This window comes from Falco cherrug, chromosome 19 (genome assembly GCF_023634085.1).
Source record: "Falco cherrug isolate bFalChe1 chromosome 19, bFalChe1.pri, whole genome shotgun sequence".
Taxonomy (NCBI): Eukaryota; Metazoa; Chordata; class Aves; order Falconiformes; family Falconidae; genus Falco; species Falco cherrug.
The window spans coordinates 3823876-3849987 of NC_073715.1; the positions used below are offsets into that span (position 1 = coordinate 3823876).

Sequence of the window (26112 nt, forward strand, 5' to 3'; positions counted from 1 at the left end):
ACCCAATTCAAAAAGGAATGGAGAAAGGTCATGTTTTTTACAATTTAAATTAACACCTTCAGTTCTGAAACCTGTTTCGCGGCCAACGATCCACAGATCTGTCAAACTTCACCTGCTACTACCTCTCTCCAAAAGTCAAAGTTGCACATGGAGCAAAAAAGTTCAGTTAAAGAAGACAAAACAATTACACATTTGTATTTGATGGGAGAAATATTCCTACTGAACAATGTGGAATTTCCCAAACTCTCTTCACATGACAGCACTTGAAGCAAGAAATCACAGCATTTTAAAGGTTGAAACGATTACCTGAAAAAATCAATCAGCCCTGGTTTATCCTGGGAAATGAGCTGCAAAAACATCAGCCTGGGAGTTCATGATCAATCCCCTCCAGGCAGCCCAGTCCAGTGGACTGGACATGTGAACAACATCCTGGACCTCCATGAGCTCTAAATGCTCATGCTTGCCCGTAGGTTATGGCTTCTTTCTGCAGAAGGCAAAGAGAAGCCCTAAACCTCATTTCTGTTCTACCTGAGACCTCAAAATGAGGATGAAATAAAAATTTATATAGTATCTAAGTTTTTAATTCTTCCTCACTTTTAGCCATGCTTGAAGACAGACACCATTAAGTGCATGGGGGCATGGAGGAGTTTATCATTGCATGCTTAGTTTTTGAGATTTTTAACAAACAGTCATAATTGCCTCTGGCTATTCCACTGTAATATTAGTTTGAAAGGAGACTATTGTACTGCATTTAAGCACAAGTATTACGGCAGTTAAAGCAGGTTTTAAACTAGACTGGTATTTTCTTATGGTAAACAAAAAATGAGAACAAAGTTCACGTGGAAAAAAAAAGCCTCTCGAGTCACACTTCTGCACTGAAGAACACAGACAAGCATGACTTTTGGCAAAGTTCATATGCTGAAGGACATGACTAATCTGGCAAAGTGATAAAACAAAAGAACAAAAAAGGGCAAGGGGCAGAGAGATTGTAAAGTCCAGACTACTTCCATGTCACCTAAGTGCAATACCTGTTTCCCAACAACTAAAACACACATGAAGTACCCACCAACATGAATAGGGGCTGGAAACAATCCATGCTCATGCTCTCCAGGAGTGTACTCCAGCTTTTCTTTCTTTAATTGTATGAGGCGGCTCTTTGGACTGTAAAAATAAATAAATAAATAAATCATCAGAATGAGGAACACCTGTCATTTGCAAAAAACACATTTTCTGTTTTCATTAAGGCACAAACATCTAGAACATCATCACGCAAGAGAATAATAAGGAACAGCCAAAAAAACGGATTAAAAATTGATTTCCAGGTTGCTTGCCAAAGACATTTACCACATCCATTTCAAAACTCGGTGATTTTTCTCCATAACTTCTTTTCAGGCAACACCTAATGGGACACTATAAATTTGAAGTGCCTAGTATGTGATACGTAAGTAATAACTAAAATTACAAAAATAAAAGAAGATCAACAAATTGTATCTGATATTGCTTGCTTAGGTATTTGACACGTTATACGAGCATACTGTCTGCTTTCCTAATTTGCTAAGAGTGAACATTCACATGTGCTACTCCTCTAGAAAGCTGTTCATCAAGAAAAGCAGGAAAAGAAGAGTGTTAAAAAAGCAATGAGATAACCCCCTTACAGAAGAAAAGGATAGGAATATGAAATAAGAATGGTTGTCTGGGTCACGCAGATGTCAAACCACCTAACGCAGTAACCTGTCTTTTATAAGCATCTCCTTTTGGCTACTGACAAACTATGGAAAGAAAAAACTGATGCAGTTATATTTAGTAGTGCAGCCCTGCAACATTCAGAGGAGACTTCTACATGTTAAATACACCGAAGATTAAAATTATGTTGACGCCTATTAAAGTTTACTGAAGTTTTTAAGGGATTTATTTTAATAACTGGACATACAACTGAAAGCCGACTCAATAAAAAAAGTCGTATTATTGTTTAACTAGTGAATGGAAAATGCAAGTTAAAAACAAATTTTGAGATACAGGTATCAACAAGTGACAATAATTACCGAAGGTCAGAAACAGAACTGATGGAAGGCAATAATTTGTGGTTCATATACTCTTCTAACCTTTTCTGGATTTCTGGTACTTATTTCACAAGCGTAACAGGTTGCTAAATTTTAGATAGCGAAATAAAAGCTAAGGCATACTGCTGAAATGAGGGCTCTGTTGAGCTAGACACTGTATATACTCTTTAAACAACCCTCCTTTTAACAGAGAGATGGCAAGGCTCTAGTTACTACGATACACTTGCATTTAACTTCATGTTTACAGCTGGACACACAGTTATCCTAATCAAAAAGCAGTAACATTCTCTCAGACCGTAAAGGTTAAGGTTTTAAATTATTATGACCCTTTGTTTAATGATGACAAGAAATAATTTCATTTCCTTTGGCAAACAAGAAGCTCCTTTGCCCACCAGGCAAAACCGATGTTCTAGAGGATTAAAAAACCAAACCAAAACCCCCTCGCCCAACAAACACTCCCCCTCCCAGCTCACGTCTTCTATCCTTCCAAGTCGTGCTGCAACGAAACACCAAGACTTGCAAAGAAAGGCCATCAAGTAACTGCTCACAAGACCTGGAAGGCAAGTTCTTCTCAAGAGGAAATAGAAAAAGGTATTTTCAAAAGGCAAAGTGTGAACTTCTATTTCCAAGAGCCAAGCAAATCCTTAAACCAAAGGCAGAGAAAAAAGGGAAACCATTCAATAGAAAGGTGACTTAATTCAAGCGAAATGTGCATCCTTCAATGCCCACATATTCAGCGTAAAGGATGCCAAAGGAAAAATAAATTATGGTAAATAAACTGCAAGGAGGAAACCAGTGTGGAAAGGAAATGCAGAAGGCAATTATCTAAACCCACAAAATATAACATGAATTCCTTCGGGCACTGCAGGCACACCCGCCCCAGCCCCAGTCCCAGAGAGCACTGGGGAAAGCACCTACCCTGCTTTCCTTCCAAACCCAGCGATGAAGTATTGTTAGAGGCATGTAAAAACCTGTTATGACAAATCAGTAAGCTGAACAAAGGCCATCAATAATTTAGGGACTTCAGAAGGAAAGGCTGAGATGTCAAAATAAAGCATAATTATTCATAGAAAAAGGGGATATACTAACACAATCAAGTATAAATACATGCAGTTTTATAAACAAAAATATGTTTGATTCTATGATAAATGCCATGCAAAAAAAGTCTCATGAATCAAAGAAGGCCCCTCTACACAATGAGGAACAGGCCCACATATTCTCCCTAGGAAGACGATGAGCTATTTTAGCTGGGGTCTCTGGGCAGGCAAGAAAGGTTCTGCTTCTGTGTTTAGCTGCTACCTGTGTAAGAAGACCCCTGCCTCTCGCTGTACTGAGGCACGCTGCCAGCCTTGCAGAAGCTTAAATTCAGTGTCAGGGCCCCCGAGCGCCACTAACATGCCTCCATGACCCTGAGCAGCCTCATGGGGGGCCTCCACAGATCCCTTGGTGCTCAGCCCTGGGCACTCGCTCTGGGGTACCTCCTGGGTGCACCGATCTCCGGCTCAGCCGCAGCCACAGCCGCTGTGGATCTGCTGGTGAGCCACGCGCTGGCTTCCTGGCTTGGTCCTGGCCCTGCCTGGCAATCCTGGCGCGTGGCTGACCCCAGTTCCCATCACCAGACCTGATCCTGACCTGCCTCGTCACCGTCTGGCAATCCGGACTCTTGGCTGACGCCGGGTATCGCTGGCTCAGGGCTGTGGGAGCGACAGCACGTTTCCTTTGCCGCTGCTCGGGTCCCGTCCCGTTCACGTCAATTTTTAACTAAGCTGGAACACCGGCTCGCCAGGTACACCTCGCTGCAGATGGCACTGGTCGCAGCAGTTCCCAGGACGGAACCGACTGTCCTCGCAGCCTCCCAGGATCAGCCGACTCTGCGCTGCTATCAAGGACAAGCACCTGCTCCTTTTTTCATACCACACTCCAAGATGTTCCTCTCAATAAGCAGATGCAACGATTGCTGCAGCTGAAAAGCAGAAGATCTCTCCAGAAAGCCAGGATCACTCTCTCCCCTTTCCAAGCAAGCCAGTTAGAACAGGGTGAGAACTCACCAGTAATCCCAAAGAAAGGACAGCTCCCAACATCTCAGGTTAGCGTACTTTCAACAGTAAGCTGGGGAGTACATTTCTGATCGCGTGACAGGCTGAAACATAAACCTGGGTGGATGAGAAACGCTTCCCTCGCTATAATCCGCTGCCTACAGTTGCCTGCTTCAGTTTCTGTAGGGACAACTCTCAAACACCCGTTTTGTAAATGGTCCACCTACCAACAACGGACTAACTGGCCTCCTTGCAAGCTCCCAGTAAGAGCAATGGCAAAGTTATTTCTTTGCTTAAGAGGAGAACGTTTTGTACCACTCTGCAAAGGCTGAAGGCCAGGACGTCAGAATGTCACTCTAAAGTCTCAGGCAAATCAAGAAAGTAACAAAGACCAGAACCACAGTCGCCTTTTCTGTACCTCCATTTCTCTGTCCCTCTCCTTCCTTTCCTTCTGATGGAGTGTTCCATTTCTGTCCTGCCTCTTCAGCTTCTCCTTCTCCCTACGCTCTTACCCCCTTGGCTGGGATTAGTTCTCTGCAGAATGCACAGCTACATTTTTGAGGCGTGGAGCCCCGTTTTCTCTCACAGGCCATCGCTGGACAAACATTTTCAGTCAGTCTAAGCTAGCTTTGACGTTCCCCACCTTCTGCTGGTGTAACTGCTGGCATGACTGCGACTGCAAGGGTAACTGCACCAGGAACCTACAGTGGAAGGTGAGATTTCACCTGAATCACTATCCCAGCCTGGTTCAGTTGCCCTGGTCATGACGATGAGACATGAAAGGAACAGGAATAAGCTACAAAGGTGAGGAGAAAGTAAAGCTGATTCTTTCAGTGCAATGTTAGCATATACCAACTTAAAGCATTTGCTGAACTGCAATTAATTTTCAGTTCATCTGCACCATCATTTTAATTCGGCTGGCTGATTTTTCAATCAATTCGAAATCGATTCAATTCGAAAATGTTCAGGTGCCAACCCTTGAGTCACCCTGCAGCTCCACAAACTCTAACATCATCAAAATGGAGGCACTGTGGAAGCAACGTGCCCATCACGTAGAAACGCCACGTCCCAGAAGAGCAAGAGGCTGCACGAAGCTGCACCGTTGACCAGCCATGGATACCTAACCATGTGTGGGATGCAGGTCGGTGTCCGTCACAGCAAATTCTATAGGTTATGCTTCCACAATGAGGACTCATATTTGTTATTACTGATAAAAATAACATCTTATATAAAAATATGGTATTTCCCTAAACAATATGCAACATTTAACTTAACCTACTAATTTACTAATTATTATTTCATTTCTTTGGTGAACTAGACTTTGCACTCCTCTAGGAAAGGTGCTGCTGGGTAAACAGATAATGACTCCTGCACAGAATTTCCCTTTGTTTTCAAAGCTGCAGTCTTGTGCAACCACATGCTGAACTTTTCAGCAGAAGAGCTGTATAATTCTTCCAGTGGGAGCTGAGGATTCTGGAAAATTCGTGTGGAGGTTAACGTCAGATCAGCTATGCTGTCTACAAAATTACATTCAGAAATAGAGGTAGAACTGAGAGTGACTCCAGAAACCATTCATTTTATTCGTAGTTCATTTGCAAGGAATCAAAATCTAAGCTTTCTTCACTGTGTTTTAATAAAGTTCCTAGACCAAGGTGAGCTGCAGTGAAATCCTGTTGTGGCAAACTACAATTCAAGTGGCTGCAGAGAAATAATGCTGCCTTCTCTCTTTTGACAGTAGACCAACACTGGCAATGACAGGGCAAACATTTTCTGTGCTCTTGTTTAGCAGCTGGATGTGACTGATGTAGACAGAGGCTGTAAACAGTTAACAGTAAACCTCAGTAAAACTTCCACTACTTCCTATGACCTACTGGTGTTTAGGAAGTATTTAAGAAAGACAAAGCAGAGCAGACAAATGGTCTTTAAAGCAAAGTGTCTGCAAATGAATACTGCAAACAGAAATACAAGAAAAACAGGGAGTACAACACCCATTAATAGGGAACAGAGACTGTTTTAGTGGAGACAGTGATCAACGCTTAACTGTACCATCACTAGAGGGTGCCCTATGATTACAGTTGCATTTTTGTTCCCAACTAAGATCACTTTTCATACTCGTATAGCAGGAAGTTACATAAATAATGGGGTAACAACATGAACTTCTGCTCTCCTCTTGCACTGACATATGTCTGACTGTAGTAGAACTGGAACAGCAAGTTAAATCAGCAGAAAACCCAATTACAAAAAGGTGACTATTGTTCTGCTGTTTAGGTTGCTGAACCAACTTAGTAAAGCAGTGAGCCACTGCCAGCACAAAGGAATGGTGAGATCAGCCCTTCAAGCTGCACCTTTGCTGTAAGACAAGACACCCAAACTGAGATGGGCACAGTTCTGTCCTTGCCCAACTATGCATTTCCATGCCTTGTTTCAGTATCAAACAAGTGTGCAGAGCAGCAGTACAGACTGTGCAGGCAGCATCTGCTTCCTTGGTAGGGTAGTTTCCTCAGCGTTCTTAAGCCCCTCAGGACACACATTAGTATCAGTGCAAGGGAAGAACTCGGCATGTAGAGCACCAGGCAAACGGGGAGACCAAGTCAGAGCTCTTCAAGCTCCCAGGGAACTGCAACACGAAAAGTGATGGCGAGGGAGGGCTGTAGCAGAGCTCAGCTACAGGGTGGTGAACTTGATTTCCATCATCATCTGCAATACCTACAAACCTTGACTTTCACTTTCTGTATTCATACAATTTTTCAAATGACATGTTTGCTTACTGTCTATGAAATAAAAAGATCTTCCCTTGGCTCACTAGGACTGACAATGTAACTAACGTTTTATAATAAAGAAAAGAAGACTCTCTCCGGTCCTCTCCTATGGCAACAGACCTAATTTTTATGATACAGTATTTGAATGTTGCACGACTGCGTACAGCAGTGAGACCATCCAGATGCTAAAAAATTTAGCATATCTGCTTTCAAACTATTAGAAACACAAGCAGTCTCACTTTGATCAGACCTAGACCTTTGTTTCTTCCTTAGAGTCTTAATCCTTTCATTGATGCCTTCATTGTACTATGGAGAAAGAATACACCAGGAGCAGCCGATAAACTATACTAGCAGTCTCCCAGTGGTCTCTGCAACATTTTTAAGTGGTCTACAACATAGTGAGAAGGTGCCAAATCTTCTCTTTTTTTAATCTGTCAGATCACATTACAAGAGAAGCACTAATTCCTGACTTCAACACATTTGTTCAAATGGCTGTGGAAAACTTACGTAACTACAAACAAAAGCCAAAGTGGGCTGGTATCAGAAACGGGGAGATGTCCACTTTCTAATGTACACTAGGTTGTGAGCCAGCCAGTGGAACAAAAGAAAAAAAAAAAAAAAAAAGAAAAGCAATAAAAAAAGAATGCTGGATTTTTATTCTGTCTCACAGAAAACGAACTTCACTTAACTGTGAAATGAACAGAGTGCGTATCTGAAATTCCTTCACACCAAAGATGACCAGTTGTCATCGGTCAATGAAAATAGAAAACTAATGGCCCCTTTTATGTAGACACTGTACTCAGCACCTGAACACCTCAAGCTCTCCCAGCACATTTACTGCCATAATCATTAAGATTGTCGAATGAAGCTCTCCTACCTTCTTCAAGGTCGATAATCAGAAACGCTTTCAGATTGCTTGAGGCTGCTTTCTGACTGGGGTTACATTTTAAACCTTCAGTGGGTCAGACTGATAATTACCATGCATGTAATGTTTTCACAGGCTTGAATTAAGTTGATGGTTTTATTTTAGCTACTCATTAGTAGCAGCTCTTTATGGCTCTAGTTGAAAAGAAACAGTTTCCACTGGAATATCAGACAGCAGCAGTATTACTTACTCTGTTGTTTTGTACACATCAGAGTAGAGCCCTGCCTTCTGGTACTTCTTCTTTGGGGGTCGAGGGGCTTTTTTCTCACGCTGGGCTAGAGAAGGCAAAGGCTGTTCAGGATTTTCAGATTCATGTGGTTTCCCAAGGGTATCGTGTGGACTAGGAGGTTCAGCTACTGTCTCAGCAAAACTGGAAGAAAAAGTAAAGATTAAAGATTATCTCGCCATATTTCTTACCAAAAAGATTATCTTTCCATATTTCGTTATTCCTCTCTATAATCTGGTCAGTAGGAAAAAAAAAGTCCATGCTTCTGAATTACTACATGTTGCAGCTATTTAAAAAAAATGCAATTCAATGATCATGATTGAGTGGTGGTTAAGCATAATTAAAAGAAATGTATGATCTTTTTATAGTAACTTTATTATTAATTATTGCAAAAATAATGTTGTTTGTACTGCTAATGTTTATCCCTTGGAGCCTCAGCTGAGTAATTTAGAAGGCGGCTTATGCTATCTGCTTTGTACTAAAAATAGCACGTGGTAAACCTTTTCTTAGCCTTCAGGAGAGCCATACAATATACTCTTCTGAATGTGTGGTTCCAGGAACTTTCTGTGAATTTCAATGCATATATTACAGTATTCATTTCTGAAACACCAATAGTTATTTTTCAGAACTGTTCTGAAAACACCCAAAGGAAGACTTCTGGAAGAGTTTGATCTGTTTGCATTGATGATTTTGGGGATAAGCATATGAAGATTAGACCAGAGACAGATTTCTGGTGTGGTCCTTTACTAGCCAGTCATTGCACAGGCACACACTTTTAACTCCCCCTTGCTGCTTTGGTTTTACTCTTTATTTGCTCTCAATCAACTGACCTCACCTTACATTCTGTGTTGCTTCTAAGTATTTGCTTGTAATGCATATGAGTAACACCCTTTAAGATCCCCAAGGCACATACAACTCTTACAGTTCCTTATTCCGCACATGATGAAGGAACAATCTTTGCTGTGGCATCTCATCAGTAAACCCGTTACCAACTCATTACTCTTCACTGAGAAAACCATAAAATTTGCTTCGCTTGGGACACAAGCACAAAACCAACAGTCTTCAGTTACCTGAGACTCCATCCCACGCTGGGGTGCGTTCAGTAACTTACGAAGAGCCTAAGCTTATTTAAAACTGACATGCTGGTTCCCTCTAAACTGAACTCCTTAATAAAAACAAATGCAACAAGCAGAGCTTGTTAGAGTGGGATTCTTTCACCATTTGAAAAGTTATAAAATCAACAATGTACCGAGGGTACAAAATTGTAAGGAAATTACCTCTTATTGCTCTCCTGTTCATCTTCTGGTAAGGACTTTTGCCGCTTCCTGGCTTGCTCCTCTGCAAGCCACCGCTTTCTCTTCCAGCCTTTTCGGTGATCTGTATTCAAGTTCACACTCTGCACTACAGCTTCAATCACATCTGTGATGGTATCGGGTCCAAGGTGTAAGGGACTGCTGCTTTCTTCTCTTTTATCTAAGTCCTGACCGACCAGTCGAGCCGCCTGGAAAGCTTGCATCGAAACGACAGCCTGCATTGGGTATTTCCGGGGCCTGCCTGGCCTGCGCTTCACGAAATTATTCCCTGTTCGTGACTGCCTTTGCAGCTTTTTGGCTTTCAGAATTTTATTGACGTGGTCAAGATTTTTTTTTGTTGCCAAGATCTTGTTATAATTGCACATCTTCCTAGCTTGTCGCTGCATGGCTTCAACCACGCTTCTCTTGAGATGCCGTGGGGAATAGCTGTTCGGTAGTCTGTCTGACAGCAGGGAGATGCTATCGCTGCAGGAGCTGCTGGGAATCGCTGGAGCTACGAGGCTGTCCTGTTTCCCCAGACCTCTCTCTCTGTTGTGGTTTCGAGCAGGACTAGCTGACGGGGGCGCAGACACATTTGCAATGACTGACTCTAAGGTTTTGTCCAGAGTAGCTTGGCTGTCATGCTGCGCCATGCGCTGCAGTAAGCTATCCACTGAATCGTCAACCGCGGTGGCCAGCCTTCCTCCCCGGGCCGGTACTCCGATCACTGGAACACAAACAGACGTACATACACTGTAACAGACTCAAGATACCATCAAATAAAGCCAGAATTAAAATACAGTAGTTGGACAGACTGACAGCCTTTTATATCCTGTAACTGTCCGGAATGTTCAGCAACAAGAAACTAATTTCTCTAACACAAGTTCTAATGGCAAAGGTTTCTAGTGATGTAAGTACGTGGAAAGTTTACATTCTGTATCATCAGTTTTAACATGTAATTGTTTAATCTTTATTCACACGCAGTCCCCCACGTAATAGCAAAGAGCAACGAGGGCATTTCCTATGCACATACAGTCCAGAACTCTTCTCAAGCTTCTTTCTATTCAACACAAATACTCAACAACTTCAACAAATTCAACAAAACCTCAACAAATATTCAACAAAAACAAAAATAAGAAAGCTTTTGTGCACAGAAAAATTAAATACTGATGAAAAAACTGAGCAACATCTGAAATGCTTTTAAACTATTTTTTCTTTTTTTGAGGTTTGGCAGTACTGAAACAACTTCTTCATTGCTCTTGAAGTTTCTCTATCAAAAAGACAAACATAATGATGACAGAACTGATCACTGCAATAAAGTATAAGCTTGGATAAAGGTAAATCAAAATATCTGGACAAAAGAGAAAGGCTAATTTACACAGAAAGTAAAGTTAGATCTCACTTTTTAAACTAAGTACTATATGCTTTAGAGCTGTGGACTGGTATTTGAAAAAGAGAACTTCCAGGTCAACCATATAGTTTGGAACAAATCCCTTTTTAATACAGCATAATCTAAGAGCTTCCTAAAGCTGCCTTGCTGGTTCTTAGTGATAACATTTTATTAGAAGAAACCCTGTTCTTTCTGGAATAAAATGGGTGCTGTCTTCTCATAAATATATCACAATTTCACATTAGCATTTACAAAACGTTACTGTAATTGTGGCCAATTATTTAGATTAGATCTACTTAAACTTAAACTAGGCTGTAGACTCAAAAGCATGTACTAGTGTAAAGGTAATGTTAAAGGAAAGGCAACAAAATTTTTTTATAAAAGGGTTTCTGTCACTTGACAGGAGGGAGATTATGCATTAGCTGACAAAGATAAAGCACAAACAGTTTAAAATAAATATTTTCTGTTCCTAGTTCTTACTAGTCCAAGTGTGGTACTCTGGAGAAATAAATTCCTCATTAAGATTCCAAAGTCATGAATTTGCAAGTGCAAATGAAAATGTGCTTTAGAGACTGCACAATTTAAAGAAGGAAGAATCAGCACAAGTTCTAAAAATCCTCCTATGAACAATTTTTCTTCCTACAGGGTGAAAAACGAACAGAGAAAAACACTTGTCAGGTCACTGCTGTAAACCTACTTTAGAAAACCTAGCAACCTGAACAACTTCCAAAGAACTGGAAGGATTTACACTTTCGGCCTTCAATTCTAGATGAAATAATAAATTACCCTTTGTTTTCTTATGGTCTTTAAATACACACTGGGATGGAGCTGCGGGTTCCTCACAGAAACACCATCTGCTTAGCACAGTGAGCTCTGCAAACAGCTGCATCATCCAATGATAACCAAACTATACAACACAACGCATTTGGACACAAAGTCTAATGGATGTCCTTGAACTAGGATTTCTGTTTGGAAACTGATCCAAAAGGAGGGGACAACTGAAGGCTGAGATCCCCAAAACAGCTGCAGCCCCGGTCAGGCACACTCGCAGCCCTTGGTAACAAAGGAGCTCTCTGACAAACGTGCTGAAATCCCACATGCATTCCAGATCTACGGAAAATATAACAAAGACTGGTCTTTTCAGCTGCATCATCAGTTCAATGACTTTGAAGTTGATAAACTTGTGATTCATTTCATTCCTATGCTCTCCTGCACAAAATAGGCCTGAACTTTTAACACCTTCCTAGGCACAGATTCACACCGATGGCAGCTGCCCCTTTAGAATGAGTAAGTAAAAGAAAGTTAACAAGACAGAGAGGAAAAAGAGAGAATGCTTCTTCACTGCAAAGGACCTTCTTTAGTACAGGCTGAAAAAGCATCTGTTGCAAGTATCTGTTCAAAGGCAGGAGGAAAAGCAGTTTGGGCACATTCTTCCTCTATGGAAATCATAACTAGTTCTGTAAGTACCAGCCCTAAGCATGTTTACTACAAATCTGCAATCAACTTCAGTGTCTAAGAATGTTTGAATGCTGCTAACAGGAGCTCTTTCTACAACCGGGCTTCTTACAAAATTAGTCAATGTTACAGACTTTTTTGTGTCTAATCGTAAGTAAGTTCACATTGCGTTTTCCTCAGAGGGACTGCAGACAGAGTCTGGTTTTACTACACGGCTGACAACTTGCTGGGGACATACAGGAAATGAGGATTTTCTCATCTTCCCCCTGACAATTTTGCCAATGGATTCGACAGTTTTGTAGGTGTGAAACCGTGACAGATAGCAACACGCATGCATTCACACACAGTGTGACTGCACAAGCCTGACCTTCTTAAAAAACAAAAGCTCAAAATGCAGCAAGAGGTGCATTCCCTTCCTCATGAAGACGGACTTCCTCAAGCAGCAACCTGCACAGTACATCACCCCATAGCTGAGAAAGCCAGCTCCCTCAGTATCCTGTTGGCAAGCAACTTGATGATGCTTTTGTGCATCTGAGACTTGGTCCTCATTTGACAGAACTGATGAGAATGCCATCAGAGTTCCCAGGCTTTTCAGTACTTCCGTCTCTCTCCTACCATATGTTTTGACCTGCCTAGGTTCATTCACAACTGTATCATTAGCGCTGACTGGGATGAGCTGCTTGTCATCCTCCATCACCTTAGCAGGATTCACACATGCTGCGAAGAAAATGTAACAGCACACCCCGGTTTGATCCTAACAGTTATCTATCCAAGGGCAGAAAACCATCTGCCTTCAGAACAGTGCAGAAGTCAAGCCCTTCCCCATGGAGGAATTATTTTATAAATCTAATTCATTGACTAACTGTAGCATCACAGGTCTTGCTAGCATTAAAACACTGAACTTCATGAAGACTAATTTACCCTGCTGAGGAACTAAACCCCATTCTGCCTTAGCTATGCTGCTGCTTCTGTACGCGCCAGCTCAAGCTTCCCTATTCTACAATCCAATGTGCAGCACTTGTAAAACTTATGTGAAAAAATTCAGTATCTCCACGAACATATTGCCGCTGTTAAAGTTCTTGTAGCAATGCTGTCTCAGCTGTCTGCAGTAGCACAGATTTTAGAATAGCAGTGGTCCCAAAACCGAGGCCACCAAATATTACTTGCCTGTAGAAGACGTGCTCTCAGATGTCGATCTCTTTCTGGAAGGGCTGCAGTTTGTGCTCTCTGACTGCCTCTGGGAAGGTTTGTCCTGTGTTGGCAAAGTGCCTGAAAAACAGATCAGGGAAGAGGAAAGCACAAAAAAAAAAAAAATTCAGTCTGGCAGCGCCAATACAACACGCTGTAGATACTAAATACTCAGACTAAGATTATTCTTCTTTTTAGGAACACTTGCTTGCTATGATGCACATAGGTCGAGAAGGACAGAAATGGACCATCAAGAAGTAGTTTCTTAAAGGGTAATGTCATAGGTAGGACAGTAAACAAGCCATGAGAAAAAGCCATTTAGTATCACCAGAGTGTTAGTTTTTATGTAAAAAAACCCAGAAAAAATCCCCATATTTCCTACTCTCATATGAACTCCCTAAGTTCATTCCTTCATTTTCACAGAACAGTCGACTTTGGAAAGGACCCCTGCAGATTACCAAGACCACAAACACTCTGCTCAAACCAGGGTCAACCTGGTTGCTCAGGGCCACCTCGTTCAGTTGGGTTTTCAGCATCTCCAGAGATGGAGACTCTGCAACCCAGAGTTCAGTCACCCTTACAGCAAGACACTTTTTTCTTATGTAGGAACAGATTTTTTCTGTACTTCAGTGTGTGCTCACTGCCTCCTGCCCTGTCCCTGGGCACCACTGAGGACAGTGTGGCTGCTTCCTCTTTACTTGCCCCCATCAGGCATATGCACACATCGGTAAGATCTCCCTCGTGCATCCTCTTCTCCAGGCTGAACAATCCCAGCTCCCCCAGCCTCTCTCCGTATGACAGATGCTCCAATCCCTTAGTCAGCTTTGTGGCCTTCCACTGGACTCACTACAGTGTGTCCATCTCGGTCTTTGTACTGCGGAGCCCAGAACTGTATGCAGCACTCCCGATGTGGTCTCACCAGGGCTGAGTAGAGGGGAATAATCATCACCCTTGACCTGCTGGCAACGCTCTTCATAATGCAGCTCAAGTTGCCATTGCTCATAGGAGTCTTTCCAGCCCATTCCGCCAGCCAGTGAAGGTCCCTCTGAACAGCGGCACAATCATCTGTGCATCTACCACTCCTCTCAGCTGTATCATCTGCAAACTTGCTGAGGGCACACTCTGTCCCATCATTCAGGTCATTAGAGAAGAGGTTAAATAGTATTGGACCCCGTATCGATCCCTGGCGTACACCGTGAGTCACTGGCCTCCAGTCACTGTGATCACGACCCTCTGTGCCTGGCAGATCAGCCGATTTTCAATCCACCTTGCTTTGTAAAAGCATTTCTCTTCCACTCCTCAAGCAGAACTGCTTCAGGTAAAGCACTACAGAAAGCTGAAAAGCTAGAAAAAAAATTCTTAAGAAAAAGTACTTTAGATTTGTCTCTTGCTATGTTAACTTTTCCTTTTTAAGATCCTGTCACAAAAAAAAATAATTCTGCTTCGGTCAGTCATGGCAAATATGTAAAAACCGCCAGGTCTAAACAAATGCTGGAGATGATTATCTACACACAAACAAGTGTAACACATTACTGGATTTTAGGCACCTGCAAAACATGTTTCACTATATGTTCTGAATGCACGGGGCTTTATATTACTCGTTAAATCATTAGATATTGGCTTATCACTGCAAGGTATCATCAGGCAGCGGCAATCACAATTTTCATTAGTTAAAAACAATTCTTGAAAGCTATAGAAATCTGATGACTACTGAAAGATTAAGGGAGAAAACTGGGAATGGCATCTTTGTTGGTAACAAGTAAAGACCTGTTTCTGTTTTCTTTCTTACATATATGTATTTACTTACTGTAAATTGTTGTACTTCCCTACAAGTTAAACTTTTAGAGGAACCCAAATACTCTTAAAAGCAAAGACAGTGGGATTTGTTAAAATTTCGTAGAAAATTCTGCATGTTGAAATTACGAAAATGTTGAGATATTAAAAATCCAGATACTAGTATAAAAAACCACGTAGGCAAGAATGCATGTGGCAAGTGCGGAATGAGAATATGCACATCATTAAAATCTCTAGAAGATAAAATCTAATGCATACTCTGAGATATCATTTGTGTTAAATAAGCTCAGTGCTGCACATTTTGTCCTCATCTTTCCTTAATAACAGACTCCAAAGAAATGAGTGGGCCACTGAAGTTATGCTCTAAATCAAGGCCACAAATTAGCAACTCTGCAAATGACCATTTGCTTCAATGCCTGAATAGAGACCCTAAAGTACAAGATGATGGGAGAATCTTATAATGCACCAAACGGACTCACCAGAAGTCTTTAGGAAAATCTCTTCTGAGACCCTGTCCTGCCTCAAAGGTTGGGTATTTTTTTTTATCATGGGTGTTACTGGCTCACAGTATGACACCTAAGATATGGCTGACTGATAGAGGAAATAATATCACTTTTCCAAATACTCTAACTTCTTGACAAGGTAGAGGAATAGTTTTCTTTTTCTTTAACTCTTCTCAACACAGGCACAATCGTGAGGCTGCTGGACATTGTCCCAAGTCGCAAATCATGTTTGTGGTGAAGATTTTCTGATTTTCCTGCATGGCATCCTGATGCAGATATGGTGCTGGTGGGCTCTTAAAGAGGGCTCCTGTGCTCTCCGTTTCTACAACACGCCGGTAAAATAGAAGCAGCAGCAGGGCTGTGCGGGGAGACTGCACGTGGTTGCTTAGTACTAGAAAGAGCAGTCACCTGGGGTTTTATTCCAGAATGAATTTTCCTACTGAGAAACTACAAGATGCATTGATTTCATAAAGTGTAGATTAACACAAATACCCTGGAACCTCAAAGAGAAAAAAAAAAAAAAAAAAAAGAAGGAATTATACAGCAGGAATAACTGTTCTAAGCAGAAACAGGCTATAACGGGGGGTAGGGGGGGAAAGAATGTGGGGGACCGCATGGCAAAGCTGTCGGTAACTGCCTTTGGGGCCAGATGATGTTCACGTCCTAGAGGTCTCCTTCCCGTCGCAGACGTAGTGCTCATTCCCTCGCGGACTCCAGCCCACCCCGGGTGGCAGCTACCGCTGCCGAGCTCCAGCCAGCGCTCCGGGGGGGCCCTGTGGCACCGGCACCCCCACCCCGAACCGCGCCGCTACGGGCAAGGGCGGCCGCCGGGCCTCGGCCGCAGCGGCTCCCGCGGCACAGGCAGCGGCCGGCAGAGGGCGCCGCTGCCCGACGGCGTGGCCCGGTGCTGCCGCCCCTGCAACGGGCCCTGCTCCGGGCCGTGCCCCGGCTCCATGCTCCCGGCCCGCGCTCCCGCCGGCCGGCCCCGCCCGTGGCTCAGCTCCCATCGCCGGGCCAGCGGCCGGCAGCGCCGAGCTTCACCCGCGTCGCCGCGGGGCAGGGGGTCCCACCGAGACGGCTCCGCCCGCGTGGAACAGCGCCGCCTGCCCCGGCCCGGCCCTGCCCTGCCCCAGGCCTGCCCCGGCCCGGCCCTGCCCTGCCCCAGGCCTGCCCCGGCCCGGCCCTGCCCTAGGCCTGCCCCCGGCCCTGCCCTGCCCTGCCCCAGGCCTGCCCCGGCCCTGCCCTGCCCTACCCCAGGCCTGCCCCGGCCCGGCCCGGCCCTGCCCTGCCCCAGGCCTGCCCCGGCCCGGCCCTGCCCTGCCCCAGGCCTGCCCCGGCCCGGCCCTGCCCTGCCCCAGGCCTGCCCCCGGCCCTGCCCTACCCTACCCCAGGCCTGCCCCGGCCCTTTCGCCTTCAGATGGAACGACGGCAGTAACGACCTCGGCCCCTGCACCGCTGTCCACCGAACGGCTGCCCGTGATTTTCTTTGCCTTTCCTTCCAGGAACTGTGAGCAGCACACCCAGACGGGTTTATAATAATCTATCCGTAACTTGAAATAACCCGTGGTGTGAAGCTGCACAAATTTACTGAAGACCACTGCGAACATCGGATGAACAGGTAACAGCATCCTACGAAAACCTTAAAGACGAAACATCAGGGCCTGGTGACCTTCGCTGGCACAACGCGTGTGCACACCACCTGCACGAAACGCCTACAGCATGTAAACTTCTGTCTCTATGAAATACCGGCTTTCGCTAGAGCCCTGTTTGCCAAAAGATGCACGTTTCTAATAACATCTTGGACACGGGCTATCTCTGAAAAGCACCACCTAGTACCATAGAAAGAATTGGTTGAGTTCATTCAACCAGGCAAGGTTCACAAGTCCATGGAAAGGAAGCGTATTTTCCATATGGGATACTTTGAAATAAACTATCATGAATATCCCCTACATATCGCTCAGCACAATTTCAGAAGGTATTCTCCGATGCTGGTCTCTGACTGCTCGTTGTAACTGCTCTGATTCAGCGTTCTCTCCACCATGCACCTAAATTGCATGTGGTTTAATAAATAAACAATCTTTGATGCATCGCAGGTTTTTTCTCCATCTGTGCTATTTTCTGAAGTGCACAAAAACATCTGAAGTCTTTCATGGTAATAGTTTCAGAATCACAGTTCAGCACTACAGTTAAAAACAAAAAACCAAAACACAACATGCAACTTGACACCCATCTTAAAAAAAAAAAAGCCAGTCTTTTTACTTTGCTGGGGCCTTTTACTCAATGCAGTTTTAAGTTTTCAGATGCACCGCATGCACATGACGCAGGGCATTAGGAGCTCCTTGTGAATGCGATGAATACTGAGCTGAAAGCCAGCCTCACAATGAACACAGCTGGTTTCCATTGCAGGAAATGGACTCACTGAAAGCGATACACGGCATCTGAGGAACCAGTCAAACAGACTGTGAGAGGGAGAGCGATTCAGAACCTCCACCAGCAGGTTTCAGCTTAAAACATCTCTGCTTTTTCCCTTAATTAGGTTGTTCCTCATAAAAACCCAAGTCAGATCATTCACTGTAATGGAAATCCTCAGGAAATTCCCAGAACTGCACAAGCTACCACAACCAATTCTTCACTTCTCTGAGCCAAATTTAACCCTTTTGGTGACCTAGTGCGCTTTGAATTTTTCTTTCCATGGCTGCAGGAGAAGCAATCTCATGGCTTTATTGCTTTCTCCTGACTGCCCCCTGCCCCAAGCAGTTTTAGTAACATGAAATAGTATGAAGGAATATGAACTTGTAGAAAAAACCAGCTACATCCAACTGCCCTTAAAATAAAGAACCAAAATGCTACCCCCTCAAATGCCAAAATAAAAAAAAAAAAAAAAAAAAAAAAAAGAGAAAAACCCCTTCCATACATATGTGGCCAGAGCAGGGGGGTGGCGAGAGGCATCAGAGCAGGAGTATCACAAGAAAACAAGGAAGATGGGAGTAAGGAATGTGAGGAGGTATTTATTCATTACTGGTAGCTGGTTTTTTGCTTGGCTCTTGCTCTGTGAAATACATCACAAGTGCTTTTTGACAAATGATATAAATTTCAAGGGAGAGTGTAGGTATGTGTTGGAGGGAGGGGAGAGAAGCTATCAGACTTCCTTCACACATCAGAAGTAAGCAAGTCAGAGCACAAGCCACACTTTTATCTTTCGCAGGTTATCTTTGTTATGTGGTCTCACCAATGTGTCCCTGGCAATTAAAACAGAAGTGGATAAAATGTGAAAACTATTCCCACAAACATCTGTAATAATAAACTACAGCATGAAGTGACACTTAAGGCAGAAGGGAAAGCAATGTATAATATAGCTTCGTCAAGTCTTGAATTTCACATTAAATTTTTTTTCTCCTTAATATTATGCAAATAATTGTGATCTTACACAGTTTCAGAGTGGAGGTCTTTTCCTTAAGCAGCAACCCTCTGACAGCATCACTGCAATGTTCTGCATATACAGACTGAGCTAGCTCTGTTTCAGTTTTGCTTGAGGCTATGTAAGATGAGTTTCCCAACTATGAATAAAGCAGTTATTACAAGGTTTGGTCTTAGGCATTCCCACCATCATTTAGCAACTGTTCTGAGGTACTGCTAGAGGCCGCAACTCAAGGATCAAAAGCTATGCTGTAGCAAAGATTATCAAAATAACTAAAATGGAGATGCAAAAAGAAAAGGAAACATTTTCTTAAATGGAAAGGTTATTCACAACAGTAGCACCAACAGCTAGTCTAAACCAAATCAACCAAACTTCAAGACAAACAGAAACAAGGCTCTTAAAGTATCAAAAAACACACAAAATTTTAACTCATTTCTCCAGAAAGTTAAAATTGCAAGGAAAAAGACCTTTTCATGAGAAAGCATCCTTAGCATAACTTTATATACTGCTATAACAAAGCAAGGAAAATCTGGTGGGAAGAGGTACTTACACAATCCCATAAGCAGCTCTGGAGGAGACACGATGTTAATCTGTACCAAATGCTGCATGGAACAGTGCTTTACCAGAATAGAGACGCTTGCGAAAGCAAGAGTAGTACTGAAATTCAACACTGAAAGAGTCCTACCAAGCCACAGCTACACCTGCCATCCCTTTCTAGCGCATGTTTGGTAGAACAAAATAGCAAGATTCAAGGGAAGTACGCGCAATGAGAGCTCCCTTACCTGACAGCGGCTGTAACGCCTTTTCAATAGAAGGCAACGGTTCCTTTCTGAGAGGTCGATTTAGCGAGGTGTCTTGTGCACTGAAGAGTCCAGGGCTGTCAGTTAATTTTTTACGTCCATTGGTGCTGGTAGAGTTTGTGACTCTGCAGCTGCCTATTGCACTTGTGAAAAGATTTGTGTGTTCATCGCTGCTGGCTGGCTCAGAGCTTGGAGTAAATCCCCCCAGGGACAGACCTGGGGAATTTTCTGAACAGTCTATCTGTAGCGGTGTCTGCAATCCCAGTGCTAAAGAACTAGACTCTGAAGGCTCTCTCCTGACCCACTGTTCATCTCTGCTTAGCAAACCCTTTGAAGGTGACAGGTGTGGACAAGACATGTGACATCTGTGTTTCTCTTTATGTTTGTACCTCTCACCAACAGCCTCCTTCCCAAATCTGTAGCGCTTCAAGGACTCCAGAACTGTTCTAGAAGAGCTATTAGCTGTTATAGTGTCCATGGAAACCTGTGGTTGTTCAGAAGAACGATGTTCTCTGTGTTTGTGGCGATGTCTATGCTTATGTTCAAGCATCCAGCCATAAGCCATTTCAGGTGGAACACTGGGGTACGTGCTCATTGACAAGAGCGGAGTCCTACTTGTCGTGAGGAAAGCCTCCTGGCGTAGCAGTTTATGTTTCTTCTTGTGATATTTGGTGGGATTGAGAAGCAAATGGCCTGTATGCATGTAGGAAGGTGGTGGCAGGGGGGTAGTAAAAGAAGGAGAAGGCGGAGGAGGATAAAGAGTAGGAGGGTACCTTCCATAATAACCTAAGCCTATGGGAGCAGCTGCAAGGGGAGAAGGAGAGTAAGGCATGCCATAAGAGGGATAGAACCCAGTACTGGAGAGAGGAAAGCTGAGACTATGCATAAAAGGCATTTCTGCCATAGCCTCCCGCATTTTTGGAGGCCTGCCTCTCTTTTTCTTTAAATCGGGTTTTCTAATGTAGTGCAAAGGATCTAAAGGAAAAGTAGGATGGGTATAGAAACTATTGAAATTTATCCTAAAAATGGTAGGCAGTAAATCTCGGGGTATAAAATGGTGACTTCTGTGGGTTATTCTAATTTCACTTAACCGACTTATTAATTCTTCTAATTCAGCAAGGAAATCTGGGTCCTGCCTACCTCGAAGCTGAGGATACTTCTTTTTCCTTTTTCGCTTCTGTCGCTTCATTTTGTCATAACTAAGGTAATCATGACTGCGGCGCTTACATTTGTGTTTATGCTTTTCTTTTAGATTACTTAAAACGGTGGAAGTTTCAGGTGGAATAAGGGAAACATGATCAAAGGAATGCCTTTTCTTCTTTTGCCCACAAAACTTCTCCGCTCGATCTGAAGTACTGTTGTTATCTGTTCCTATTCCACTGTCGCTGGGAATCGTCTCATCGCTGTGAGACTCGCTTACCGGGGAAGGAGTGGCTTCTTTCAGGGATGTCAGCTCACTCAAGTGAGAAGGAGAGTTTGGCAGCAATGTAGGTGGAGATAATCTCCTCCTTCCCTTAGCAGCTTTTTTCATTGCAAGTGTCTGAACAACACTTCCTTGTCTGGAGTGTATGTGTAAATACGGCACTGAGCTGGGCTCAATAAATCCTGCATCGCTGCTGACAGGGCTCTGTCCCCCGCTCACTGCAGAAGACTGGGAGCAGACTGGAGATGGAAGAATCTCTGAATTATTAGCTGTTGAAGGCAGCAAATGGGGAAGTACTTGTCCTAGTGATGTACCAGGAGCTTGTTGAGCAGACTTCTCAAGAACTGTCAAACTGGCAGAGCTGCTAGTTAAAATGCCGTTCAGCACAGCTTTAGGTTTCCTTCCTCTCCTTTTTCCTATATAAATTGTTCCTTTCTTGCTGACGTTTATTTGCTGGCCTAATTTTGAACCAAATGTGGCAGCAAGAGTTGACACTGTATTGTGGAGTTTAGATTGCACTTTCCCTTTGTTATTTGGTTCCACTGTACTAGACAGAATCTGATTCAAAAGCTTCTTTCGCTTCAGAGTTTTCATTTTATTTATTTTTCGAATAATTGTTTTCATTAACTGTCCATTATTTCTCTTGGCAACTTTTCTGTCTGAGTCTACTTCCAAATCAGTCATGCTACAAATATTAGGTTTTTGGACTTCTTCTGGCCCTCGGAGCTGGTCCTTTCTCTCAAAAAAATCCCCAGTTCGATGCTGATCGCTCTCAGACCCTATCTTGCTCGAGTTATCTGTTCCAACAAAAGGTGCCACAGAAAGAATAGGTGGCTTCATTTTAATTGATGACCTGATCTGTCTTTTAGGTCTCCCTCTCTTTTTAGGAAAAGGTTGTCCTGATAAGCTCTGTTTTAGGGAGGGAATTTCTACTTCAGGCTGCAAAATGGGAGGTTCTTGCTCTTCTTTTGACTGCACTGAAAAGACTTTTGATGCTGGGATCTTTAGAGTTCTTTTGGGGGGACCTTCGAGCTCTGGCATCTCCTTGGATTTAGGTCTTCCTCTTTTGGGTTTATACATGTCAGGTAAGAAATCATCTGACATACACAAACTGGAGGGTTGTTTGTGAGTACTGTAGAACTTTTGAGTTTGCTTTTCAGTCTCAGCTAACAGCGCAAGAGACTGTCCATTAGCTTCATTCAGTTTTGGCAACTGATGTTTGACAAATTCATGCTCCACAAATGAAGAAGATCCTATGTTTTTCAAGAATTTGGCCTGCTCCAAATTACTGCTTGATAGTGCACTGTATGAAATGTTTTTAAAAAGCTCTGACCTTTCTAGTTCTAGACCCTTGGGAGGTCGACATGTGCTTCTTGACACCACCTTAGTCCATCGTGGTTTCCTTCCTTTTCTTTTCTTTAAAGGTTTTGACTGCTGAGAAGTGCTCAGATTTTTCGCTCCTTGGCAGGATTTATCTGATGCAGCTATTGCACCAATCTTTAGGAACTGCTTGCTACTAAACAAGCTTGTAAAGCTAACCACTGAAGGGGTGACAGTAGCATGAATGCTTGTTTCAGCTGCCAAAATGGGCTTTTTCCCTGTAGAAGGACTAGTTCTTGAAGTTTCTACGTAAGTAGCTTTTGAATCATTTAAATCCTTATCAGCACCTTTAAAATCGGTGCTCAGCGTATGGTTCAATGTTCTGTTTATATTCAGAAGTGTACTGTCAGAAGAAAACTGAGTTTTGCCAATCTGATCTGAAATACCTTCCAAGAGATCTGCTGTGGAACTTAAATGCAGCGGGTTAGATGCTAACTGTGAAGACGTTGTTGAGAGGCTCCTGTTTAAGGTGGTAACAGACACAGTGGGTGATGGCGATGGGAGATTTCCCTCTCCTACTGCACTAAATGGGGACTTTGCTGTCGATACATCTGAAGCACCTCCTGTTCTGAAGTCTGGTGAAGTGCAATATACGGGAGGCTGTTTTTCATGCTTAGATGTTTCATAAATCCCTTTTTCACTGGTTGAGTAAGCATCCTGTGGAACGCAGATTCCTTCATTAAACATCTCTTTGCCTACATCAGCAATTTCTTTCCGAATCGAAAATTTGTCCAAGATACTTTCTTTATTCTGTCTCATAATATGCTTCTCAAATGTTTTGCTAGCAGTATTTTCCTTCAATAAATCTGTAGTCTCATGGCTTTCAAGGCTACTGAGGTTTGAATTGCAAGGAAGCTTAAAGGGCTCCGCGGCAGGCGCAACAGAGTCTGCTTTCAGAGTTCCAGAGTCCTTGTTAACCAAACCAACCGGACTGCCGATTCCTGCTGGCTTCTTTCCAGAGTCCTTGCTAACCAATCCCACTGGACTGCTAATCCCTGGCATCTTCCTCCCAGCATCCTTGTTAACTGGCCCCACTGGGCTGCCAATCCCTGGTGTCTTCCTTCCAGAGTCTTTGTTCGTCAGAACTGTCGTATTGCCAGTCCCTGGCATCTTTCTCCCAGAATCCTTGTTAACCAATCCTGTAGGACTATTTATTCCCAACAACTTCTTCCCAGCATCCTTGTTAATCAATCCTGCTGGAGTGCCAATCCCTACTGGCTTCTTGACAGACTCCTTATTAGTCAATCCAGCTGGAGTGCCGATACCTGGAAGTTTCCTCCCAACATCTTTGCTGATCAATCCAACCGCAGAGCTGGTCACTGGCTGTTTCTTTCCAGAGTCCTTGCTAACTAACCCAGTCGGAGTGCTGATCCCTGGTGGTCTCTTTCCAGAGTCCTTGTTAACCGATCCAATTAATGGGCCGATCCCTTGTGGCTTCTTCCCAGAGTCTTTGTTAACCAATATGGCTGCACTACCAATCCCTAATGGCTTCTTCCCTGAGTCCTTGTTAACCAATCCAACGGCGATACCAGATCCTGGCAATTTCTTTACCAAATCTTTATTAACTAACCCACTCGCAGTTATGGTTCCTGGTAGCTTCTTCCCAGAGTCTTTAACCAAACCAGACGCAGATCCATTTCCAGGCTTCTTCTGCTTTGTTTTGGAAGACTTTGAAGGAGGACAAGTTGCAATAAGTTGAGCCAATTTTTCTGTTACCGTTGTTGCTCCGTTAATTTGTGTTCTATCCTTTAAGTCAGAATTATGGCTACTGGTAAGAGTCGGAGGAGATGACTTTATATAATCTGTCATTTCAGAGTGCAATGGGGAAACTTTCTTAGATAAAGGATTTGTTTCTACTTGTATACCTTCTTCCACATGTAATTCAACTGTTGCAACTTCTCCAGCTTTCTTGTACGACTTTGAAGGGTCCTAGAAGTTAATAAAAAAAAAAAACTTTAGGAACAGAGCACAAAGACTCAAGAGTAACACTGTTATCTTTTTATGTTGAGGTGATGAATACCTGCTTTTGATAATATGGTGACTATATAAACACATGCTTCATGATCCTATTAATTTTAAAACAAATATATTTCAGCGGACACGTTAAGGCTTTCCTGATGTTAAATCAAACTTGCTCCCAGTCCTGAAACATAAACCATTTAATCTGTCCCCCAATTATAAACATTCTCTAAAAATACTGTTGGTGTTTATGAAAAAAAAAAAAACCAAACCAAAAACCCCAAACAAAACACTAACAATTATGTATGGGGCTAACTATATATAGTGCGATAGCACGTGAAGATCTCACATGCTCACAAGCAGCTGAGCAACACACTGCAAGGGCAGGCATCGTGTAAACCTGTCCATGCACAGCTCCACCAGTGCTTCTCAGTCTTGTCCCACGATATCCTCCAGCCACTGTAGTAACAGGTTCTCCTCACAGCAGACTGCTGACAGTACTAAAATAAGTCAAATTCTTCTGTGGTTTGTATGGGACGGGACGGATGGACACACACCACGCATGGCCTAAATGAAACTTGTGAAGTCATGTTCAGTTCTGACCTAACCGGATTTGAGATGTATTCTGTAAAGTTTAAGAAAACCTGCAACACTCAATAAATCCTATTAGGAACATCTCAATAAATTAATCTTTTATTTTGGAAGGACATTTTTCCATACATACAGTGCCCAGCACATCTCTGAAACGCATGGGATACACTCACCCCAAGCAGGGGCTAAGAAAGGAAGACTGATTGCTTATGGGATAATTGCATATGCACACTATTTGAAAACCTACTGGGATCTACTTTCTCAAGCATAAAGGGCAAAGGGCATCAACGCCACACCTATTTATCCCTCTGCAGTAAAAATTAGTAAGACAATTGGATGGCACTGTACTTGATTACAGTCAGCATAAGATTTATCAAATTTTACAAAACGGTAACTATGGTTGGCCATAGCTATGCCGAAGAAAGATATAGCCTGGATTCCTTTGAAATCATTTGATAAACAGCAAACTTTGGTGCTGATCATGAACAAAGTACTTGTTCGGTAAGCTACACCAGCATGGCTTAAACAGAAGGCTGCAAGCTGGATTCAGTCTGGCAGTTTCCTGGAGATGGGAAGTAGCTGCTTGGCTAATGCGCTGCCTCAGCTGTCAGAGCCTCTGCAGCGCACAGCCAGGCACTCCAGACCTCGAGCGGCTGCCTTCCCGCAGGCATGGAGCAAGAGGTGTGTTCCCTGCTGCCCACATCCAGGCCTGGCACTTAGGTGGAAACTATCGAGTCAGCAGGACACACAACCTGACTCCAAATCTGGAATCTGACCAATTCTGCTGATGCTCTTGGACATACCTGGAGTAGACTCCGAGTGCTACAGATATTAACTAAATAGTATTAGTCTTTCTGATCAACCTGAATGAAAACCTCCATAGAGTTACATCCTCTTTTCTATGGTCTTAAGT

General features: G+C 43.2%; 1 protein-coding gene across 5 annotated transcripts in view; it reads right to left on the reverse strand.

Moving 5' to 3' along the window:
* The window catches only part of ASH1L (ASH1 like histone lysine methyltransferase), a 64226-nt gene that overhangs the window by 22844 nt on the left and 15270 nt on the right, over positions 1-26112 (reverse strand). For 3 of the 5 annotated variants that reach the window (XM_055696549.1, XM_014276295.3, XM_055696550.1), the window contains exons 3-7: positions 19829-24578; positions 13311-13412; positions 9284-10025; positions 7971-8150; positions 1067-1161 (exon numbers count right to left, since the gene is read on the reverse strand). In XM_055696549.1, the coding sequence (XP_055552524.1) occupies positions 1067-1161; positions 7971-8150; positions 9284-10025; positions 13311-13412; positions 19829-24578 (5869 nt within the window). The remainder of the gene's footprint in view (positions 1-1066; positions 1162-7970; positions 8151-9283; positions 10026-13310; positions 13413-19828; positions 24579-26112) is intronic. The other 2 variants (XM_055696552.1, XM_055696551.1) reach the window with 2 other exon arrangements.